This window comes from Tinamus guttatus, unplaced genomic scaffold (genome assembly GCF_059628265.1).
Source record: "Tinamus guttatus ecotype Peru unplaced genomic scaffold, ASM5962826v1 Tinamus_guttatus_pri_ptg000837l, whole genome shotgun sequence".
Classification (NCBI taxonomy): domain Eukaryota; kingdom Metazoa; phylum Chordata; class Aves; order Tinamiformes; family Tinamidae; genus Tinamus; species Tinamus guttatus.
Genome location: NW_028289371.1, coordinates 323060 through 344793, shown reverse-complemented (window position 1 = coordinate 344793; position 21734 = coordinate 323060). Strand labels below are relative to the sequence as shown.

General features: G+C 43.4%; 1 protein-coding gene across 1 annotated transcript in view; it reads left to right on the top strand.

Moving 5' to 3' along the window:
• Positions 1-21734, top strand: part of LOC104575070 (dymeclin) — a 150999-nt gene that overhangs the window by 13281 nt on the left and 115984 nt on the right. The window contains exons 2-5 of the mRNA XM_088537660.1: positions 3100-3152; positions 3803-3896; positions 4980-5113; positions 21039-21111. Of these exons, the coding sequence (XP_088393786.1) occupies positions 3100-3152; positions 3803-3896; positions 4980-5113; positions 21039-21111 (354 nt within the window). The remainder of the gene's footprint in view (positions 1-3099; positions 3153-3802; positions 3897-4979; positions 5114-21038; positions 21112-21734) is intronic.

Genomic DNA, 21734 nt, shown 5'->3' with positions numbered 1-21734 from the left:
GTAGTTGCCTGGGTCCTCCTTCTTGCCTTCTTTGAAGACTGGCGTGACATTGGCCTTCTTCCAGTCCTCCGGCACCTCCCCTGTTCTCCAGGATCTTCCAAAGATGATGGAGAGCGGCTTAGCTATGACCTCTGCCAGCTCCCGCAGCACTCTGGGGTGCATCCCATCAGGGCCCATGGATTTGTGGGTATCGAGGTTCCTTAGGTGCTCTCTGACCCAATCTTCCTCTACCCAGGGCAAGTCTTCCTCTCTCCAGGCTTCTTCTCTTGTTCCTAGGGCCTGGGGCTCTAATGGGCTGCCCTTGGTAAACACCGAAGCAAAGAAGGCATTGAGCAACTCTGCTTTTTCTGTGTTATTTGTAACCAGGGTGCCCATCCCGCTCACCAGCAGACCCACGTTTTCCCTGATCTTCCTTTTACTGTTCATATATTTGAAGAAGTTTTTTTTGTTATTTTTAACGTCCCTTGCCAGATTGCCTTCCAACCGCACCTTAACTTTTGGAATGCTGATCTTGAATGCTGATGCTTGATATGAAAAGGGATTATCTGCGTAATCTAAAATTGTTGCATTTTAGGCTGCAGGTGAAGTGCTCTCATGTGATATGCCCTTAGTTTGCTACACAGTAAATCCTTATGAGTTGCAGGATAATTTACAGGCATCTTAATTTAATCTGTTCATTTCTACCTTAAAGCACCTACTATTGAAAAGCTTTGGAATAATTCCTGTGGTTGCTGTTCCTGCCAATACCCTTCTTTCCTCTTCTAGGACTCTGGATTAAGAGACCATCTCAGATGAGCTCTTGTAAGGCATCATCCCAGACATTTGGTTTCTAAGAGCACAATTTCCCAGGAGTTTTCAGCACTGGAGCTGATTTAGGGGATTCCCACATAGAGCCACAGTTAGTCCCTCTTTGAAATGGCTGCAGTTAGTTATGGAAATGTGCTGTAAACTGGATCATAATCTAAATTTAAAAACAGGAAGAGGATCCACCCCCCCCCACTGTCTTTTAGCAACTACAGCTGTGAAATTTTAAAATAGGATTGAGCAAGTGGGGAAGAAATATCTTAAATGTAAGTGTGCCACAGAAAGAAGTGTATGTGGGATCACACCTTTTTTTGTCCTCACTCTCTGTTTTCACATTAACAAGGTTACTTGTTGAAAAACTTAAATGCTTAGGAAGCAGCAGCAGCGGCAGCTTTGGCAATATTAAATAGCAATGTTAAATTTTGCAGTGTTTTTGTATGCAAAGAGTGCTTGGATCGTGGCACTTGCCTCAAAGTCTCAGTTACTATTTGTGTTTCGCTATGTTGCTGCTTCCTATTTTTTTTCAGAGAATGGTGACTTTCCTACCTTTTATCACAAGGATATCTCCAGAGCTCAGAAATTGTTTGACCTGTGTTACCCTGCATTGCATCTTAAAGCATTAAACTTTTTTAAAGTGAATTTTTAATTTGGGAGCTTCTGAAGGATTGCTCAAAGCAACTGTCATTAGTGTAGATCAGGCTGTGTTAACTGGGTCTGTACAGGGACTGTAAAACCTTCTCTCCTGTCCCAGTCATCCTTATTGTAAAGTCATTTCCAGGTGCGGATTCTTTGCCAAGGAGTGTCTTGTTTTGGCAACTGTTGGAAATTTTGTATTGGCCTTAGATGGGCCACAGACCTTATCTAGGGTGAGAGTCAGCCAGGGCTTTTAGCTATTTCATATTTTGCCTATCAGAGAAGCTTCACTTTTGCCCTCATCTCCTGAATTTTTAATAGGGAACTGATCTATTCTTTTAATACCCTCTTGCCTTGAGAATGTGCAGAATTATCAATAATCACTGCACGGGTGCCCAAACAGAGAAGGTGTGAGAGCATATAGGGCAAAACGTGCTCAGCTAAAGTAGTTCCTGGCAGGTTCTCCGACCTTTTTCGTCAGGGGAGATGAGGATGGGATTCCCTCTAGCCACAGGGAAATCCCACGACTGCTAAATGCAGTTTGTCCTCTATCTACTTTGCAGCCATTAAGTGAACTCCAGTAAACTATAAATGCAGCCCCTTGACAGTTCTGCAGTGCTCTCTATCCAGCATCTTCCAAGCACAGTAGGGAAGGAGCAGGAGCAAAGTTTTTAATGCTGCCGAGGTCTAACAAGGGACATTTGTAGGAGGTGTATGGATCTACTCAGTTGTTCGCTCTGCCCTCTCTTGCAGGCCTGTGCTTTAGTGACACGACAGAGCCTGCAGGTGGTCGGAATATGGGAAAGGAAAAAGCCCAGAGAAGCTCTGCGAAAAATAACTAAGTGGGGATGGATGGAAGAGTGGGGAGGTACTGTGGCTGTGAAGTGAGTATGACACAGCCCTTGTCCTTGGGGTGGACATGAAAAGATTCCCCAAGTAACTTAAAGCAGCAGCCCTTAGTGGAGGGGGGGAAAAAAGGCAGGAGAAAGTTGGGACAAAACAGGCAGGGCTCATCCTGCACTGACTGATGCATTCCCCTGTGGGTTCAGCTTGCCCTTTACCCATGTCTGTCTGATGTTCAGAGATCCCACTTTTGGTAGCTCTTTCTCCATAATTCTTTGAGGAAGAGAAGAAACTTGCATTCTAGTATTACTTTTAATATGCATTAATAAGAAATTAGATCTCTAGGTATTATTGTTGGGACAGCTTCAAATTGTTTATTGTGGTATTGGCATAAATACCTGATTATTATTTATAAAAAAGTCAGGTTGAGGATTTATTAATTTATGGTTTTAGAAAAGGCATTACTTCACATGATAGCTCTAGTATAAAACCCAGCACTTTCTAAAGGCTGTGGCTCTATGCTTATTGTCAGGGTTCAGACCAAACATGGTGCTAGCGTGGATGCTCTGCTGACTTCTCTTCATTTTGACAGACATTTCACTTTTGAATATTAGTTTCCTGTTTTACAGCCACTGTATTTCAAATACATCTTGTGCTGCTAGGTATTTGTTTTAAACCAGCTAATGGATTACTGAAATAAAGTGCTTCATAGATTTTTTTTTTCCCTGCTGTTTTGTTAGGAATTCTTGCTTCAGTTTCAGGAACTCAATTTGCTTATGTAACTGTGGTGATATTTTTCTTTTCCTCCCTTCCCTCTAGTGCTGACTTAAAGCTGCTGGAAGAAGCCACCATCTCAGTCTGCAAGTCTTTAGGTGAGAAATTTGATGTCTAAATTTTTTTTTCCATGTGGTTTATCAGAAAAATTAAGGAACAACATTCATGTATGCATCCATATCTTTAGGATACTGTGCATTCCACTAGTGAGATTAAAACAGGACACGTGTTTGTCTATACATTCCAAACTTTAGTTAATGCTGGAAGTTAACATTTCTTATATAAATTGAAATGACTGAAAGGATTAGAACAACTGCCTCCCCCCTCCTCCTTTCTCTTTTGCCCTACAAGCCTGACAGGGAGGGGACAGAAGTAACTGGGGGTCATAAATATGATCAGTGATGTTACAAGAAGGTAAAAGTTAGCAGTGAAAATCAGTCCTGTGTTCCTGATAGAAAATAATTGTGCTGTGAAGAAGTCACGAAAAGGAAGCAGTTTGTGTGCTACACGTGGGATATTTAAATCTCGGCTGAAAAGTATGTTTGGTGAACAATCACAGAGCAGTAAAGCATGCACTGGAGAATCTTGGAAGAAAACCAGTTGTAATATACTTTATGTAGAAGTATTTAAAGCTTTGAAAGTTGTTTTCTTTCTGTCTTGTTTGAACTAAATAGTATTAAATTACAAATGCTATATATTATCTATATATTTTATATATTTATTTGTTTATTTTCAATCACTCATCTAGTTGAGAAGAATCCTCGAACTGGAAACCTTGGGTCATTGATTAAAGTCTTTCTTTCTAGAACCAAAGAATTAAAAATTTCAGCAGAATGTCAGAAGTAAGTAGATGGGGAAAAGCTGTGTTTGCTCTTTCACTTCTTAAATGTTCTTTTGTTTCTTGCTCTTGAGGTTTTTCTCTGCTGGCTAACATATTTACAGACCCAAATTTAGATTTCTCTTCTTTGTTCTGTTCCAACAAAGATATATTCAGTACATTTTCAAGCACATACAATGAAGTGTAGTATATACATAATTTACAGTTGGAAAATAAAGACACATTTGCTTTCTCATGTGTATTACATAAACCACATTTGTTTGGGTCCAAATTTGTAACTGTGTGCTTATTTTTGCCTTCCCTGTTGTGCAGTCCTTAGGTGTTGCTGTCTTAATTTTCTCTGGACCCCACATGTAGTAAACATGCAGCACAAATTCCGCGTTACTGGGTTAGTAGCAGTGCTTAAAACCCCTTGGAGCATAAATAACCTCTAAGAGGAACGCTGACCAGTCAGGGATGTTTGATGTTCTTATACCTAAATGATAGACATAATTCAAGAAAATATTGTGAAACTATATTCTCTTTGCATTCAGAAAGCTGGGAAAAATCTTAAAGGGAAAAGACGCTTTTGCTTTGTTGTGCTCCTGAAATCCATAGATGTGTAGAGTCATCTGAGAAATATTAAATCAGGAAAAGTGTTAAGGTTTGTGGAGTCAGAATAGTTTTCATATTGAAGTTATTGGAAATTTTCATTTGTTTAGGTGGACTTGAGATTGCAGGGTATAGAAACCTCTAGATGGATACGCAAGCCATCTAGTAAGCTCTTTGAAGAGAGTAGCACTTCTGACATCTTTAGCAATACCAATTTAAAATTAAAACTATATCAGCTTGGAAAAGAAAAACTGTATTTAAATATACTTCTAATTTATTTGCTGTAGCAGTGTGTTTTCTGTTGATACTTCAGAGCACTTTGGTTTTTCTTTGCTTGCTTCAACTATAAGAATCCCCTATAAGATTTATAGATATTATAGGTATATAAGAATAGACATTCAGGCATATATCTTCTTTTTTTTTTTGTTTTTTTCTTTTTTTTAATGTATGTTCACAAACTGTTACTGACTCTTGTTTGCTTTTGCTTCCTTTCTAGTCACCTCTTTATTTGGCAGGCTCACAACGCATTGTTTGTTATCTGCTGTTTGCTTAAAGTATTCATCAGTCGAATGTCAGAAGAGGAACTACAACTTCATTTTACTTATGAAGAGAAAACGCCAGGCTCATACGGTAGGTGTACTCTATTCTGGCATGTAACAAGTGCTCATAACAAAATATAAACAGTTATTACAAACTGATACTGTAGACATAACAGTTTTTATTGCATTTTATATTAAAATTACTAACAGTCCTCTGCAGAGGACTGGTGTCCTGATGCCTTGGTGTCCTGATGCCTCTTTTATTTTTGTGCAAGGTGCTCCATTACCTGAGGTGTAACAGAATCTGCGCAGGAAGGGATGCGCAGCGCTTTCCTTTTCTGCTCCTGAGAACTCTGTCTGAACATAATCCCTTCTCTCATGGGCCCATTCAGAGAACAGGATTGCAGCCCAAGTAAGGAGAGGGACAGAATGGAATGAAGTAGAGCATAGCACTGTCTTTGGCCTCTAAGAAGATGGGGAGAACAAAATATAATTGGAGCAAAACTATCCTATGACTGCTGTGGGGAATGGTAAAATATCATAGAATATAGTAGTATAATAGAAATATACTGAGGGAAGTAAATAATTCTACGATTAAAGCTGATCCATGAAAAAAGGAAATTGCCATCATTTAATTAGCAGGCAATAATTCATACAATGAAATCTCTCGGACAAGAATAATAGAAAAATAAACTTAGAATGTTCAAAAGTAAGTGCAGCTCAAGGAAATGGAGAATGGATTGCACAAAGCCAAAGATAGCAGGAATGTCTGGATTAATTAATTATCTTCCTTCCTATTCTGTGCTTTTACAGTAAAAAGAACAGAAACAAACAAAAACAACAACTCCCTAAAGTCATGCTTTTTGAATGTGAATGCATGTGTTCAAAATCGGTTTGATTACAGCATAAAAAAATCATAAGTCTACCACAAATCTTTTGTGTCACACTATCATGACACTCTCACAGAACACATGAAACGTTTGCATGAGAATCTTGATTAAAAACTCCCTTCTCTTCATTGTAAAGTTACCATTGAGTTCTGACATTTGTCATTTATTGCATAAAACCGAAAATTGTCTGGCCAAAATGTTACTGATGCAGATTTTCCCAAGGAGTATAAGGCAAGGACATGTGCTGAGAATGCCTAAGAGCTGCTTGCTCCCTGAATAGTGAAAATGGTTCATTAAAATCTGGTTAACTCCTTGGCACCTGACATTGATCTGGGGAAATCAAACTTTTGGTGCCAAAAGATTAAGTGCTGCATGTTGAAATGGTTTAATGTAGTTAAACTGTGATGAGAAATCTCCGAGAATGCGGTCACCTAATTGATACATTAAAAAGCAGTGCCTGCTTATAATAAGCTATCATTGCAGACTGCCTGTGGGTTTATACCTGGTTTAAAAAAAGAAAGGCTGCCCTTTGCTTAAATTTAATACCATAGCACGCTAAAACAGATGGGAATGAGGGAAAGTTTTGTCAGTTTGAACCATAGCAATCTTTTTTTTTTATTTTATTTTTTTTCTCCCCTTATGTTGAGAGTTCCTCACAGTATAATATGAAAAGTGACTGTCGTCACCGGGCTAGATCCCTATTTACACAATGTTTAGTAGCATTTGACTGTAATTCACAGTGACATTTATTAGCGATAATTTGGCACATATTGATGGCAAATGTACTAAGCAATTATCTTTGAGCAGATTGCTAGCTGGATGTTCTTGATTAGGAAGGTAATTGTGTGTGGTCTGCTGGCTAGAAGAAAGGACTGAAAGACAGGAAGCGAGTTCCTCGCCAGCTCTCGCTGCCCGGCCATGGGCAATTTTTCTTTTGACTTGAGTTTTCATTTGGAGATCATCCTTGTGATCCTCTCCAAGGTATTGAGGTTCACATCATGCTATGTGGATGTATCAATCACTTGCAGGTCCTAACAAATGCTTCTCATTGTGTTTTTTTTTCTTCTCTAATGACATTTCTGTATTTTTGTACTGAGATATAGGGAAAAGTGAAATATCATCAAAAGCGTATAATAAAGATGCTGCTGCGTTAGGGCTTATTTAAAGTGAGTTGGGGGAAAAATGTTTTTTTTTATTTCTACTTTCATAATTTCCACTTTCATACTTCTACTACATACACAAATCTTCTACTTTATGAAAGTAAAAAAGTAGATCTTTTGATCACCTTCCCCATCACTAGAATGCCCTTGGTATTCTGAGAACATATAGATTTATAAATTTGGCACATACAACAGTACTACAGAAAGTGCTGTCTTTGAACTTTTTTTAATAAACTGTTCTTAGTTGTCCTTCCTGTTTTTTTCATTTGCCAGAGTGGGATATTATGTTCACTATTCCAGAGACTATTTCTCTGTGTTTGCTTGCTTAAACTATGAGCATCACTTCTCCCATTCTCATATAGCCAGAGCATATCTCCCAGCACTGTGTTCTTAATTTAAACTTAGCATCTCGTGTATTGAGGGTGCAGTATCAGCACATCAGTTTGCTCGTTGTGCAGTTGGTCAGAACATTGGCACCTGCTCTATATTATTTGGTATTTTGGGCAGAAACATACAGTGTTTGATAGTAATGATGTAAGCATGAGTGGAATAAGTTATAGCCCACCTTGGAGTTTCTACTACAATGCTGTTCGTTGATATCTTCCTAGTCAGCTCATAAATAGAAGTTTACTGCATTGGGCAGTTCTCGGGTGGTTCTTGAGCACAGGAAGAAGCTTCTGCCTCTTAGCCCATAACTGGGAATTTACACATAAATTTCATAGGAAGATATTGCACATTTTTGATTGTAGGAAAATTCTTTTACAAACTTGCGTAACTAACTGTGTTTTAAGATTCAACCAAAAATTCCTTATATTAAAGAATTTGAAATTAATGTCATCTTTCATGCCTTATTATCTTGGCATTTAGGTCAATTCCTGTATATTACTTGGAATTAAGTATTTTGTGGAACCCGCATGTTTCTTTGGGAAAGTGGGCACTTGTTCCATGAGGGAATAACTTGATTTCAGTTGGGATGTCTGATTTTGCAGCCTTCAGTGACTGTTTTTAGCCTGCTCCTGCCCCATGCTCAGTGAAAGCCTTGGAAATAGCAACAATGTTCTGAGTAGAGCAAGTCAGCTCATATCAGTTCCTCACTAAGAGGGGCCCACATCTCAATAATTTTGTTCTGTTCAGACTTCTCTTGGCTTGCTTTAGCAGATGAACTAAAGACCTTGGCATATGCGGATCTGAAACTGGAGCTAAGTTTTTGCTAGTAGATCATATATGTTCTGGTGAGGTTCCACCTGCCTATATCATAATCACAATAACTATATTGTGATTCAGGAGTGTAGGAGTGGTTATAATATTCTGTGTTCTCAATCAGATTGTCAGCTCATTTAACTTATTTTTTGACCTATAGCAGAAGATTTTTATTCATTCTGTATAAAGAATATTTTAATCAGAGTTACTAAGGTCTGCATTTGGTGCATTATAGCAAGTGCAAAGGAACACTAAAGTAGAATGGGAGAGACTCATGAGGAAAATCATTAAAAGGTCAAATTTCCCTGAGAATAAAACCAGTAGTGCACTGGGGTCCCGCATAGTATTTTCCTAGCCTGTGAGCTATCAGGAAGGATTATGTGTGGAAAATCTTGCTGTCAAGAACTGAATGTCCAAAAAGGAGACAGAGGAGTCCTAAAACTTTATTCGAATAAAGGGAGAGTCCACCGGGCATATCCCTGGGGGGTCTCTCCAATTGCTGGGGGACGCAGCCCCCCTTTTATCCTAATTTCCCGACCGAGGGACGCCCTCTCCTTTTCCCCATTGGCCAAGGTACTCAGAAGTTACAGCCTTCCTGGCCCGCCTACACCGAACTCCTGCCTCCCTCCATCTGTTCTCACCTGAGCTCACCTGACTCCTTTGTCCCCCTTGCTGAAGAATGTGGGGGAATTCCCCTATTTCCCTCCTTTGTAAAGGCCCCCATCTCCTTGCAGATGGCTCTTTTTGTCCCACTCGCTCATGGCTCCGCTCAGTCTCCCCCCTCCCTTTGTCCTGCTCTTCAGCCAAACTGGAGAAATTCCCTTATTGGTGAATACACAAACTTGAGCATTCCTCTCAGTTTCTATAAAACATGCCCTATTTATTTATTTATTTTTTCTCTTGAGAGATTTTTGGGAGGATGGGAATAGAGGAGAGAATAAGCAATAATCTGCTCCTTGCAACCCTTAAATGCAGCTCTGCTTACAGTGGTTTCATTTATTGCATAAAGGAAAATAAGGATGGCAATTAGGTTATATACTCTTCGCTGATACTTTTAAGGCAAAGTGGATGCTTTTGAGAAGCCTGGCAGCTGAAGATCTAACCACAAAAGCCCCAAAAGCTTAATTTCTTGCAGTCTGCTTGTTATATAATTAATTGAATGGATGAGGCTTCAAGTACTCATCTAAGTAACACGAAATATTTCTTCACTGGTGGCCAGGTTTGCATAAATCTGTGCAAGCCCAGGAGCAACAGAGCAGGAAAAGCTGTTGGTATCTAGGCTGAGGGTATTGCTTGCTAGGCCTCAAGATATTCCTGATATTAGGTCCATCCATCTACTACATCAGGTCTTGACAACGTGGTAGTTAGCCACTTGGCAAGCAAGACTATTTTATGGTATCTATGTTAGATTCTATATTATGAGCAGTGATGGAGCTAAGCTGGTTTTAGCAGAAGGGGCGTCTAATGGTACCTCTAGGTTGCTTTGGAAAGGTCATTTTGCCTCTGTATTGCCCGCTAATCCAGTGTATGTAATGTGGGTAATTTTTCAGATGTTAATGTTAAGTCCGGTTCCCAACCCACGAGCGAGAGAAGAGAGGCTGATAATTGCAGGATCCAACTTTATTACCAGCTAGCTGGGGTCCCCGGCTCACCCTCAAAGGGGGAATCTTGCACAAGGACCCCCCTGGTGCCGCGCGCAGGGTTTATATACCAGCAAGGGGTTGGGCGGTTACACAAAAACTAGATATTTCCTTTTAAGGTCCGACCGCTCCGGATTCTCTTCGGATTGGTCGTCAGGAGTGTCTCTCCTCGAAATCTTCCCGCGCCTGGTGGCGGCTCCGCCTCCAGCAGCCACTCGGCCCTGCCCGGCGGCCAATGGCAGCGACCCGGGCTCGGGGCAGCCTCGCACCAGATCCCGCATGAAGTCGCGCGAGGCGCCCTCGGCTGCCATGAGCCCTGCGGGCCGCCGTCCGCCGCGGAGCACCACGGGTGTAAGAGTTTTGCAGCAACATAATGTTCCGTTCTCACATTCCCCCCTTCTCCTTGTTCATTTTTGAGAATTCCTTCTCATCTTGCTTGTCCACATCTAAATATTGTTGTACAGTACCCACTCGATCCTTTACAAATTCTATTCCACCCTCAAGCACTTATCAATCTGTGAAGGGTAGTCCCATGCTGAAATGGTCACACATTCCCAATATGACTGATTGGGGCTATTACAATACCCCTTCCCTGGATTCAAACTAGGGTAGAAATCAGCAGTGAAACTAGGAGATCCCGCTATGACCCTTGTCTGCACCACTTGCCCATCCTCCCACCTTGGCAAAGTCCACTTGTAAGGTAGATGGGGGCTTTCTCCTGTTCCCAGTCGGGTCGTCACCAGAGTCAGGACCAGGAGATGCCACATTCTGTCGTTTGATGCGGATCTTTAGGGGGTTCTCAGGATTCTGCTCAACTTCCCACTTCTCAGCTTCCTCTCGTTCTGGAGGGGATGCCCTTCACACATGCGAGTGATGCACCCACGGACCGATTCCGTCAACCTTTAGAGCAGCGGGGTTTACAAGAACCACAACATAAGGTCCTTTCCACTTTGCTTCTAATGACTTTCAGTGATGCCTTTTTACCCATACCCAGTCTCCCGGTTCAAGATCATGCATGGGTTCCATAGGCCCTTTCCCTTGATTATAGATAGCCCTGATTAGTGGAAAGATCTCCTTATGTACTTGATACACGGCCTGGATTGCCTGAAGCATTATCTTTTGGTCCCGGTTCGATTCTCCTTTCCCCTTCTCTTAGTGGGTACACCAGAGGTGGAGTCCCATACATGATTTCGAAGGGGGTAAGATTCAGAACATAGGGCGTGTTTCGTACCCGGAAAATAGCAAAGGGAAGGAGTGTCACCCAGTCCCCGCCAGTCTCTGTTACCAACTTTGTTAAGGTCTCTTTTAAAGTTTGGTTCATTCTTTCTACTTGCCCCGAGCTCTGGGGGTTATACTCACAATGCAATTTCCACACTGTCCCTAAAATTTGGACTAAGTTCTGAATGATACTTGCCACAAAAGCAGGTCCATTGTCTGATCCTATAACCTCCGGGACCCCATAGCGTGGGATTATTTCCTCTAACAACACCTTGGCTACCACCTGGGCAGTTTCACGCTTAGTGGGAAAAGCTTCTACCCAACCCGAAAAGGTGTCTATCATAACCAACAAGTACCTATATCCGTATTTTCCTGGTTTGACTTTGGTGAAATCTACCTCCCACGACCTTCCAGGTCTCCAACCCCTTTCCCTGACCCCCAGGTGTTGTCCTGCCCTTTTTCCAGGTTTCATCACCTGACACGCTATGCACTCCTCTATTATTCTACAACCTACCACCCCCTGGTTGTGGAACTGAAGTTTAGCTGTTTCTAAGAGTTTAGCTGCTTTTCTTTCTCCCAGATGGGTTGACTTGTGCAGCTGAGTTAATAATTGTTCTCCCAAAGTCTGTGGTAATAACAAGGTGGAATCCGAACCTCGGTACCACCCATCTTCTCCTTTCTTTAGACTCCCATTGTGCCTTATCCACTGCAAATCTTCTTCAGAGTATACTGGAGTTGGTGGTAGCTGGCCCATTCCTGGCGGGGGAAGGTTCAGCGCCATTGCTTCCTTTTCGATGGGTTTGCGCGCAGCCAGTTTTGCAGCCTCATCTGCCACTTGATTCCCTCTGCTGATTTGGTCCCTCGCTTTTTGATGCCCTAGGACATGGATCACGGCTACCGCTCTAGGTTTATGAATAGCTTCCAATAAGTGAAGTATCTCTTGCTTGTTCCGAATTTCTTTTCCTGACGATGTTACAAATCCCCTTTCCTTGTAAATGGCACCATGTATATGCATGGTCCCATACGCATAATGACTGTCCGTGTATACAGTCAATCTTTTCCCTTCTGCCATTTCTAGGGCTTTTGTTAGAGCAATGAGTTCTGCTTTTTGCGCTGAGGTACCTTCCGGCAAAAGGGCAGCCCAAATTACTCTTCCATCCACATCCACCACTGCTGCCCCCGCCATTCTTGCCCCATTTTCTATAAAGCTGCTCCCATCAGTGAACCACACCAGTCCGCCCCCTTCGAGAGGTCTATCTTTCAGATCCCTCCTTACAGAGACTACTTCCGCAAGGACCTCCTGGCAGTCATGAATTGGTTCAACATAGTCAGGGCCCGGAAGTAGGGTAGCTGGATTCAGAACTAACGGATTGGTGAATTTCAAGCGTGTAGGGTCCAATAATAGGCTCTGGTAATGAGCCAGTCTGGTATTGGTTAACCACCTGGCTGGCGGTTGCCGTAGTACTGCCTCTACCTGGTGAGGGGTAGTTACCCATAACTGTTGTCCAAATGTTAGCTTATCTGCATCCTTTGTCATTAGTGCAGTGGCAGCAATCATCCTTAGGCACGGGGGCCATCCTGCGGCTACCGAGTCTAATTTCTTGGACAGATATGCTACCACCTGTCGCCATGGGCCTGTGGATTGGGTTAAGACCCCCTTCGCAATTCCTTTTTTCTCATCTACAAAAAGATGGAATTCCTTCGATGGATCAGGGAGGGCCAATGCAGGGGCCTCTAGTAACGCTTTCTTTAGGGCCCGGAACGCCTCTCCCATTTCTGGGGTCCATGACCAGGTCAGACTCTCCCAGCTCCCTTCATATAGTGGTCTAGCAATCTCAGCGAATCCCGGTATCCACAGCCGGCAGTATCCTACCGACCCCAAGAATTCTCGCACTCCCCTCGCTGACTGGGGCTAGGGGATTCGCAACACTGTCTCCTTCATGGGCGTGGTCAGCCAGCGTTTACCCTGGCGCAACTTATATCCCAGGTAGACAACCTCAGTTTTACAGATTTGCGCCTTCTTTGCACTGGCTCTATATCCTAGCCGAGCCAGTTCCCTAACCAAATCTTCAGTGCCCCTTGCACATTCCTCTTTGGTTGTTCCTGCATCTACACACTGCAACAGCGTTAGTTCCTGGTGGGTGCTACGGTACAGCTGCAGATCCTTGCTCAGAGCCTCATTAAATAGGGTTGGCGAGTTTTTAAACCCTTGCGGTAGCCTAGTCCATGTGAGTTGTCCCGCTATCCCTTCCTGCAGGTCCTCCCATTCAAAAGCGAAAATATCTTGACTCTTTGCAGCCAAGGGCAGGCTGAAAAAAGCATCTTTAAGGTCTAGGACGGTGTACCAAACCATAGTCGGGAGTAGGCTGCTCAGCAATGTGTACGGGTTAGGGACTGTGGGGTGAATATCTTCTACCCTTGAGTTGACTTCCCTTAAATCCTGAACGGGTCGGTAATCCTGTTCCCCCGGCTTCTTGACGGGTAGGAGAGGGGTATTCCACGAGGACCGACAACGTCTCAAAATCCCCAGCCCGATTAACCGGTTGATATGAGGGGTTATACCCATCCTCGCTTCTTTTGTCATTGGATATTGCCGGACTCGGACCGGTTCCGCTCCTGGTTTCAGTTCCACAACTATCGGGGCTCTGTGACTAGCCACTCCTACTCCCGCTGTTTCTGCCCATGCTTCTGTAATCTCCCGCACCCACCTTTCCATTTCTTTCAGTATTTCCCCCGTCCCCTTTTGCCGATATATCCGGTACTCGTCCTCTAATCGCATAGTCAGTACATGTAGCGGGTTTCCTTTCCCATCGCTAACCTTCACCCCTCCTTCCTCAAAGTATATTCGAGCCCGCAGCTTGGTCAATAGGTCCCTTCCCAACAGGGGTGCTGGGCATTCCGGTATATAGATAGAAGAGTGAGTAACCTGCTTAGTACCTAGATCCACCTGGCGGTTTGTGGTCCATTGATAAGATCTAACCCCATTCACCCCCTGCACCCAACTGGTTTTCTTTGTTAGCTTCCCCCTATCCTCGTTCAATACCGAGTGTTCCGCCCCCGTGCCCACCATAAATCTCACTGGTTTCCCTTCCACTTCCAACGTTACCCAAGACTCGGGGAAGGGGGCCGAGTCCTGACACCTTCATTCGCTTTTCCCCTCCCCCGCCAGCAATACCCACGGTTGGGGTATATAGCTGGACGGCCCTGACTTCCCACCGGCCCCTCCTCTTCTTCTCTGGGGGCACTCATTCTTCCAGTGGCCCCTCCCCTTACATATGGCACCCTGGTCTCTTTCCAGTCTCCTTCTCTCTCCTCCCCCTCCTTCCCGCACTTCTCTTCCTGCCTCTTTTTTTCCTTTGCCGGCATAGAAAATTCTCGCTAATTCCCTCTGATTACGCCGGTTTTCCCCTGCTTGGAATTCCCTATCTTCCTTTCGCAGTCTCTCCTGCCTTTCCTCGGGCGTCTCTCGATTACTGTAAACCTTTCCTGCTATTTTCAATAGGTCCTGTATAGTCTGTTCCCCTAGTCGATCTACCTTTTGCAGTTTTCTCCTAATATCGGAGGCTGCCTGATTTACAAATGCCAGTATGACGGCTGCTTTGTTTTCCTCTGCCAAGGGGTCCAACAGAGTATATTGTCTAAAAGCCTCTAATATTCGCTCCAGAAATGCCGCTGGACTCTCATTCGGCTCCTGCCTTACCGCATTAACTTTAGCTAAGTTAGTGGGCTTGCGTGCCGCCGCCTGGAGGCCGGCCATCAGTCTGGCGGTATACTCGGAGACGCTCCCTACCTTCCGCCTGGTCGAAATCCCATGGGGGTCACGTTAACGGGAATCCTTCGTCTATCAGGTTCTGTTGGGTGGTAGGCCTCCCATCCACCCCTGGGACAAGTTTCCGTGCTTCCGAAAGGATCCGCTCCTGTTCCTCTGTTGTGAATAGAACCTTTAACAAATGTTGACAATCATCCCATGTTGGGTTATGAGTAAACAATATGGATTCTAAGAGATCAATTAGTGCCAAGGGTTTCTCAGAAAATGGTGGATTTTGACTTTTCCAATTATATAAATCGCTAGATGAGAATGGCCAATATTGGTTAGTTCTTTCCCCATTCGGCCCCACCGCCCCTATCGCCCGGAGCGGGTATGCCTGTACAGTAGAGCTTGGCATCTCCGCTTCTTCCCTATGGGCCTGCAATCTGGTTCTGTAGGCCGGCCCCTGGTGGATACCTTCCCTCCGTATGTCTGCCCATCCTCCACTGGAGGATACCACAGGGGGTGAGGCCGACCCCGGCGGAGCCGGGGCCTGGGGCGGTGCCGGTGCATATGGAGGAGGATTTTCAATCTCTAAATCGATTAAATTTGGATACGATTGCAAGTTCTGGAATACCGGGGCTTTCTTGTCCGGTCTCACATCCTTTCCCTCCTTTTCTGGCCTAGCTATCAGTACCTGAGTCTCCCTGGCTACCTGAGCCTCAGGATAGTGGCCAATGAACGGCTTAAGCCGTTCCGGGGGCCTTTCAATCATATCTTCCCATACAAAAATGTACGGCATTTGGTCTGGGTGACCGTGCGGCCCCGGGTCCATGATTTTCCTCTTTACTCTTCGGACCAGTTGTAGGTTAAGACTGCCTGTACGTGGCCACCCTACCTCGAAAGTTGGCCATTCATTTGAACAAAAATTAACAAGTTTGTTCTTTCTTACCTCCACCGACAAGTCATGTCCCCGCCTCCTAAATTCAGGAAACTAATCAATGAACAAAGAAAGAGGGGTAGTTTGTCTTTTCCCCATTTCAAGCGTTATTCGACTGAGAAAAAAACATAAACACAAAGCACATAAAGCGACAGACAAAAGCACATAAAGCGACAGGTAACAATTCCACACACTCAACACCCAAAATCTCATGTTACTTCTCCTTTCGCACACGTCCTTTGCCCTTTCGCCACGAGGTTTACCCTTTCGCGCACGTCCTTTGCCCCGTTACCCTTCACCCCCGTTTTCCTAATAACCACGGGGTAGTGGGGACGTTTCCCACACTACCTGGCTGGCCACCCTGTGGTGCGTCCACCTAGGCACTCGCCAGCCTCCCCTCGGGCCCGCTTATCCTACTTACCTTAAGCTGTCCTGGGCGTCTCTTAGTCTTTGCCCTCATTTATCTTTTGTTGTTTCTACAAATAGATATTCGTCTCTCAGGGGGCAAGTTAAAGTCAACACTTTTGGTATATCATCCCCCCATTTTACTATCGGCTGGGTCCCTTGAAATGAAATGGTGGCTTTTAGCTTATGGAGAAGGTCCCTCCCTATCAAGGGGTAAGGGCAGTCAGGGATGACCAGAAACGCGTGAGTTATGGTTTGCTTTCCTAAATCCACCGTTCGGGATGTGGTCCACTAATAGGTCTCTATCCGTCCGGTGGCACCCTGTACCCTAGTTGTTTCTTGGGAGAGGGGGCCTAATGGTTCTTTAAGTACTGAGTGTGACGCTCCAGTGTCAATAAGGAACGACACAGGTTGCCCCCAAACTGTCAAAGTTACCCTGGGCTCTTGGGGCTGTCAGAGCCCTGGCCCCATCAGTTGTCCTCGTCTTTCATAGACAGAATTTCTCGTGAGTTTGGTGGTGCATTTCGGTAAGGACACTCATTTTTCCAGTGTCCTTTCTTCTTACAAATCGCACACTGATCTCGGTTAAGAATGGATCATCTGGGGTGGTTCCCCATATTATCCCCTCTTTCCCTTCCTTGGGGAAGCTTCCTATCTATAGGACAATGGGGTGGAGTGGCTTGTAGAGCTGCCACTGTTGCTATTGTTGCCTTGGTGATTTTTTTTGCCAAGGCATCCTCGGGTGTATCCCGACTATCAAATACTTTCTGAGCAATTTCTACTAGCTCGGTTCTAGTTTTTCCTGCAAACCCATCTTGTTTTTGTATCTTTTTTCTTATGTCTGGGGTTGATTGAGACACAAAAGCCAGATTTATAGCTTTTTGGTTTGCAGGGTCCTCTGGATCAATAGGGGTATAAATCCGATATGCCTCTAACAGGCGTTCCAAGAATGCAGTTGGGGACTCGGAGGGTCCCTGTTTGACTTCTGCTACTTTTGACAAATTTGTAGGTTTTCTGGCTGCCTTTTGAAGCCCTTGTATCAGAAACTGCTGATACAACTCAGTGGACCTTCACCCATCCACTGTATGGTAATCCCACTCCAGCTGCTGGAGGGGCACACGTTCATCTTGAATGTTTCTACGACCATGTTTGGTCAGGTCTTCTATACCTGGTATCAATTCTCTAGCTCCTCTTAATATTCTCTCCCTCTCTTTCAATGTAAATAGAGCATGGAGGAGCTGCTGACAATCATCCCATGTGGGTTGATAACTATACATTACAAATTTAAGAAGGGATATCATGCTCCCACAATCTTGTGAGAAGGGAGGGTTTTGTTGCTTCCAGTTATACAGGTCCGTGGTGAAGAAGGGTGCGCTCCCACTTCCTCCAGGGACCTGCCTTAGCGGTAAAACTGATACCAGGGAGCTGGTGGAGTCAGGAGAGATGGCTTCACCAGTTCCCACTGGGCCATAAGTAAGTTTGACCCCTTCTGGTGTGGGTGGGGATAAAGGGTCGTCCTGGGCAGGACCACCGTGTTGATCCGGCACCACAGGGGGGCTTTGTGCTTCTTGGGGGCTATAGGGTGGTAAAATCGGATCTTCGGGTGGCTCCTGGAGGACAGGGAATTTTGGCATGGATGGCGCAGATGGAATGGGGGGCTTCTCTCCCCCCATTCTCATTGCTAGTACTTTGTGCCCATTTGCACATTTTACCATACACATTTGTAGCCAAATGGGGGGTTCTTTTAGGATATCATTCCACGGAACAATATAAGGAATCTGATCGGGGTGGCTGGGATCCCCCATAACGATAAAAAGTACTCTTCGGACTACATCAGGGTCGAAAGACCCCTCGGGAGGCCAACCCCCTCCAAAAGTTGGCCATTCACTTTTACAAAAGATTTTCAATTTATCTGCCTTAATATTAAACCCATAATTTAGGAGGGTCCATCTCCTAAAATTTTGAAAATTTGACAAAAAACAATCAAGGGGTCCTTTGGGAACAGAACTCGATTGTCCCATTCCGTCTGGATCAAAGTGATTTAGAACACAACACAAATGACACAAATAACAATTAGCATGACAACCGACACAAATAACAATGACCATGATATTACTGCAGAACGTTCCAACCTATTCCAACCTTTTACCCAGGGCAACGCAGTGGCGTTCCACGCGTGCCGGTGGCAGGGAGTTATTGTCTCGTCAGACCTCCCACAGTCCACCACACCAGAAATTGGGGCGCCCCTTAACCTCCTGAATCGTACGATACCTTACCTCGAGGTTTTTTGAGATCCGGGGACCTGGAACGTCATCAGGTAGCGCTCCCTCTGGACCTCGGAGTTCCCTTAAGCTTGCGAGGTGCCGCCCGGTCGCCAAGGGAAGGCGGAATTCAGGGACCTGGAACGTCATCAGGTAGCGCTCCCCCTGGAAGCGTTCCCCCGGCGAAGTCGAGCGGCCCTTCCCAACCAGGGAGGGCCTGGCGATTACTGAGATCCTGGACGAGCCCCCAAAATGTTAGTCTGTAATCTCAATAATCACCCACACGCTCAACCTGGTGGGTTAAAAAGCAAGCTTTTAGTAGCCGGCCGGCGGCGGACCTCTTACAGTTTGCCTGAGATCCGCGCCGTCTTAGGAAAAAGTTTGTGTTTTTATAGACAGCTGCGACTCCTTCATACGTTATTTGCAGTTACCAGTTCTTCACGGCTGATATCTCATGGTTGCAGCAAGAGCAGGGTGATTCAGCATAAGTAGCAAGCTATGTTCACAGAAGCAGATAGCGAAATTAGGTCCCTAGTCGCCTCAACCTTATTAACTTCTTATATGGCCCCTCTTTGCACAGGGTCCTACAGCCTCAAGGGTCTACATGTGTCTTTAATCCAAGTATGTGATCTATTAATGTGAACAACTATTGTATGCATTGTCTTTATCCTGCTATTGAAAAAAAGACATTGTTTATGAAAACACAATGTTCCCTGTTTATAGCTCGCTCTCACGTTATAGATATGGCATGTGGCCGCCTCATTGTCTTGGCAAGGCAAGAATTAAGAATGCCTGTTCCCCAATGGAGAAAAGGATACAGTAATTATTGCAGCTGAATGACATTGATTACAGCAATTAAGTTTAAAAAAAAACAACGGAGCAAGAAAAACTAACATCTTCCAGTCTACATAATTGTGGTAACCAATCATCTCACTTTATTTTTACTCTAAAGTGCAAGAAAAAGCCTTATTTCATATTCAAATAACACTGTACTCTCTCCAAACAAGTTGTGCATAGAGCACGGTGAAAACAGTATATTCTCTTTTTTTTTTTTTCCTTCTCACTATTAAGAGAAAAACATTAGATACCTTTTGGGAACTTACAGACATATTCCTACATAAGCATTTTCTAGATTCATAAAATTTTAAAGAGATTCATCTTCAAGTTGCTGTACAATCCGCTATCTGGACTTCATTATTTGCCATAGTTTCAGTCTTAGATAAAATACTCTTAGCAGTCCTCCTTTTGTGCTAACAGGACCTATGTTGTGTTTACTCATGGGGAATTCTATATAAAGGAAACCATGTTTCTGTTTAAAAAACTGATTTCCTTTAGAAAGTTTCATTTCACTAGGTGACAATTTTTAATGTGTTTTTAAAAAACTGGTTGTGGAAAGAAATGATTTTGCTTTATTGTGAATATTCCCTCTAGTGCGCTTCCTAAAATCGAGTCCCGGCATTAAGAACAGACTTGGGTTAAACATAATAACAGTGCCATGACTTGGCTGTAATCGCTGTATTTATAGCGAGACCTCTTTATCTGAAAATGTAAAATAAACAGCTGTGTGGATAGTGGTTGTGGTGTCGTGCTGTGATGCCCCATCTGATGAGGGCAAGGGGGAAAACATGTGCTTGCTTTAGGGCCATTCTGCACTGTAAAATCTTTAACTTTTTGTGTTATATGTATCTTTCTATAACTTTGTTTTGTAATCAGAAAAAAACCTTGATGATTCAAGGGATGTATCTTCTATTTTTGGCATTACATGACACAGGGGATGGTTTAATGCTTTTCTCAATAAAGCTTCTGTTCCTGTTGCTTTTGAGAATTGAACCATTAAAGAAAAAATGATTTTAGTCACTAGAACTTCTTAATCGTGTCATGGGTTTTGTCACATTATGTATGTGAGTTAAGGGTAACTTTTGGACACTTGTATTTGGAAAATCATGATCTTTCCTTGAGACTGAAATGTGTGAGACCTCTTCCCTAGATAAACATGCTTGCATGCAGAACACGCTGCGCAGATTGAATCGCTTAAGAATCGCCTGCCCTGAATGCACTGCAGGCTGCATTGTTTTGAAAGATCACAATTTAGGATATTGTTCAGTATAGGTTAGATAAATGAAACTATGTGTTTTCTATGTTTGTCTGCTTCCTCTTAGGGCTAAAAAGGGGGTGAAGGGAAATGCATATGGAGTGCAGGGTATTTTGAGAGGAGACTTGAACTATGAACCTGTTAGGAGACCCTAGTGATCCGTCAGCCAAGCTGTTAGTAATAAGTGTTTAATAGGAGCTTAGCTAAGTAGTAAAGCATGTGAGTAATGGGAAAGGCTTTGTGTGCTCAGTATTAACATACTTCCTCCTATGATACCAGCCTCCCATTTAGTTTATCATATAATTAATTTTGGATAAGAATGCCATCTTCATAAATGGATGAAATTTCCAATGAAACTTAGTGTTTGTGCATTCATAGGTGTTGATTGTCTGGTTCTGTGTGTTTAAATATATGCTTTTTTTGTTAGAAAATTCAGGAAAACTTTGGTGTGCTTCTTTTCAGGAACAGAATGGGAAGACCTCATAGAAGAATTGCTGTGTTGCCTCATCCAGCTCATTGTTGAAATTCCCCTCTTGTAAGTTGGGTTTCTTTACGGCTTCTATTGATAAACCAAACATTTGAGCAAATATAAAACTTAAATGATGGGGCTCTTAATGTTAATTTTTTTGAATGTGAATACTCTATATTGTTGTAAAGTACTGATAATGATAAACTGCTGCCAGTACCAGCCCTGAATATTTTATTAGAATGAATAATAGTCAGCATCTCAAACTGAGTGAGCAGGAGTTATCCCATTTGTTTTGTAGATGTTTTGTTGTTTTTTTGGGTACCTCTATCAGTTCACAGAAAATTACTATCAACTTTTACTTGGAAACGGTTATGCTCTGAACTTCAGTCATGTGGCTTGTTCTCACTGAATATTTGTTTCTGAAATATCAGTGAATTGATATTTGAAGAAGAAAGACAAGACCAAATGGAATGTTTCTGTAGATCTCCTGGGCAAAATTGATTTGTTTGCTTTCTTTTTTAAAGGCATCTGTCTTATTTAAGATGTCTTGATTCTGCATTCTACTGGGATGTGTGCCATGAAACTTCCTTTGCTTTTCTTACTTGCAGTCCTGAGTATTAACGGCAGATTACCTTGTTTCCTTTTTTCGAATAAAAATATTTTTCACACCTGTCTGTTTTTGTTCCACC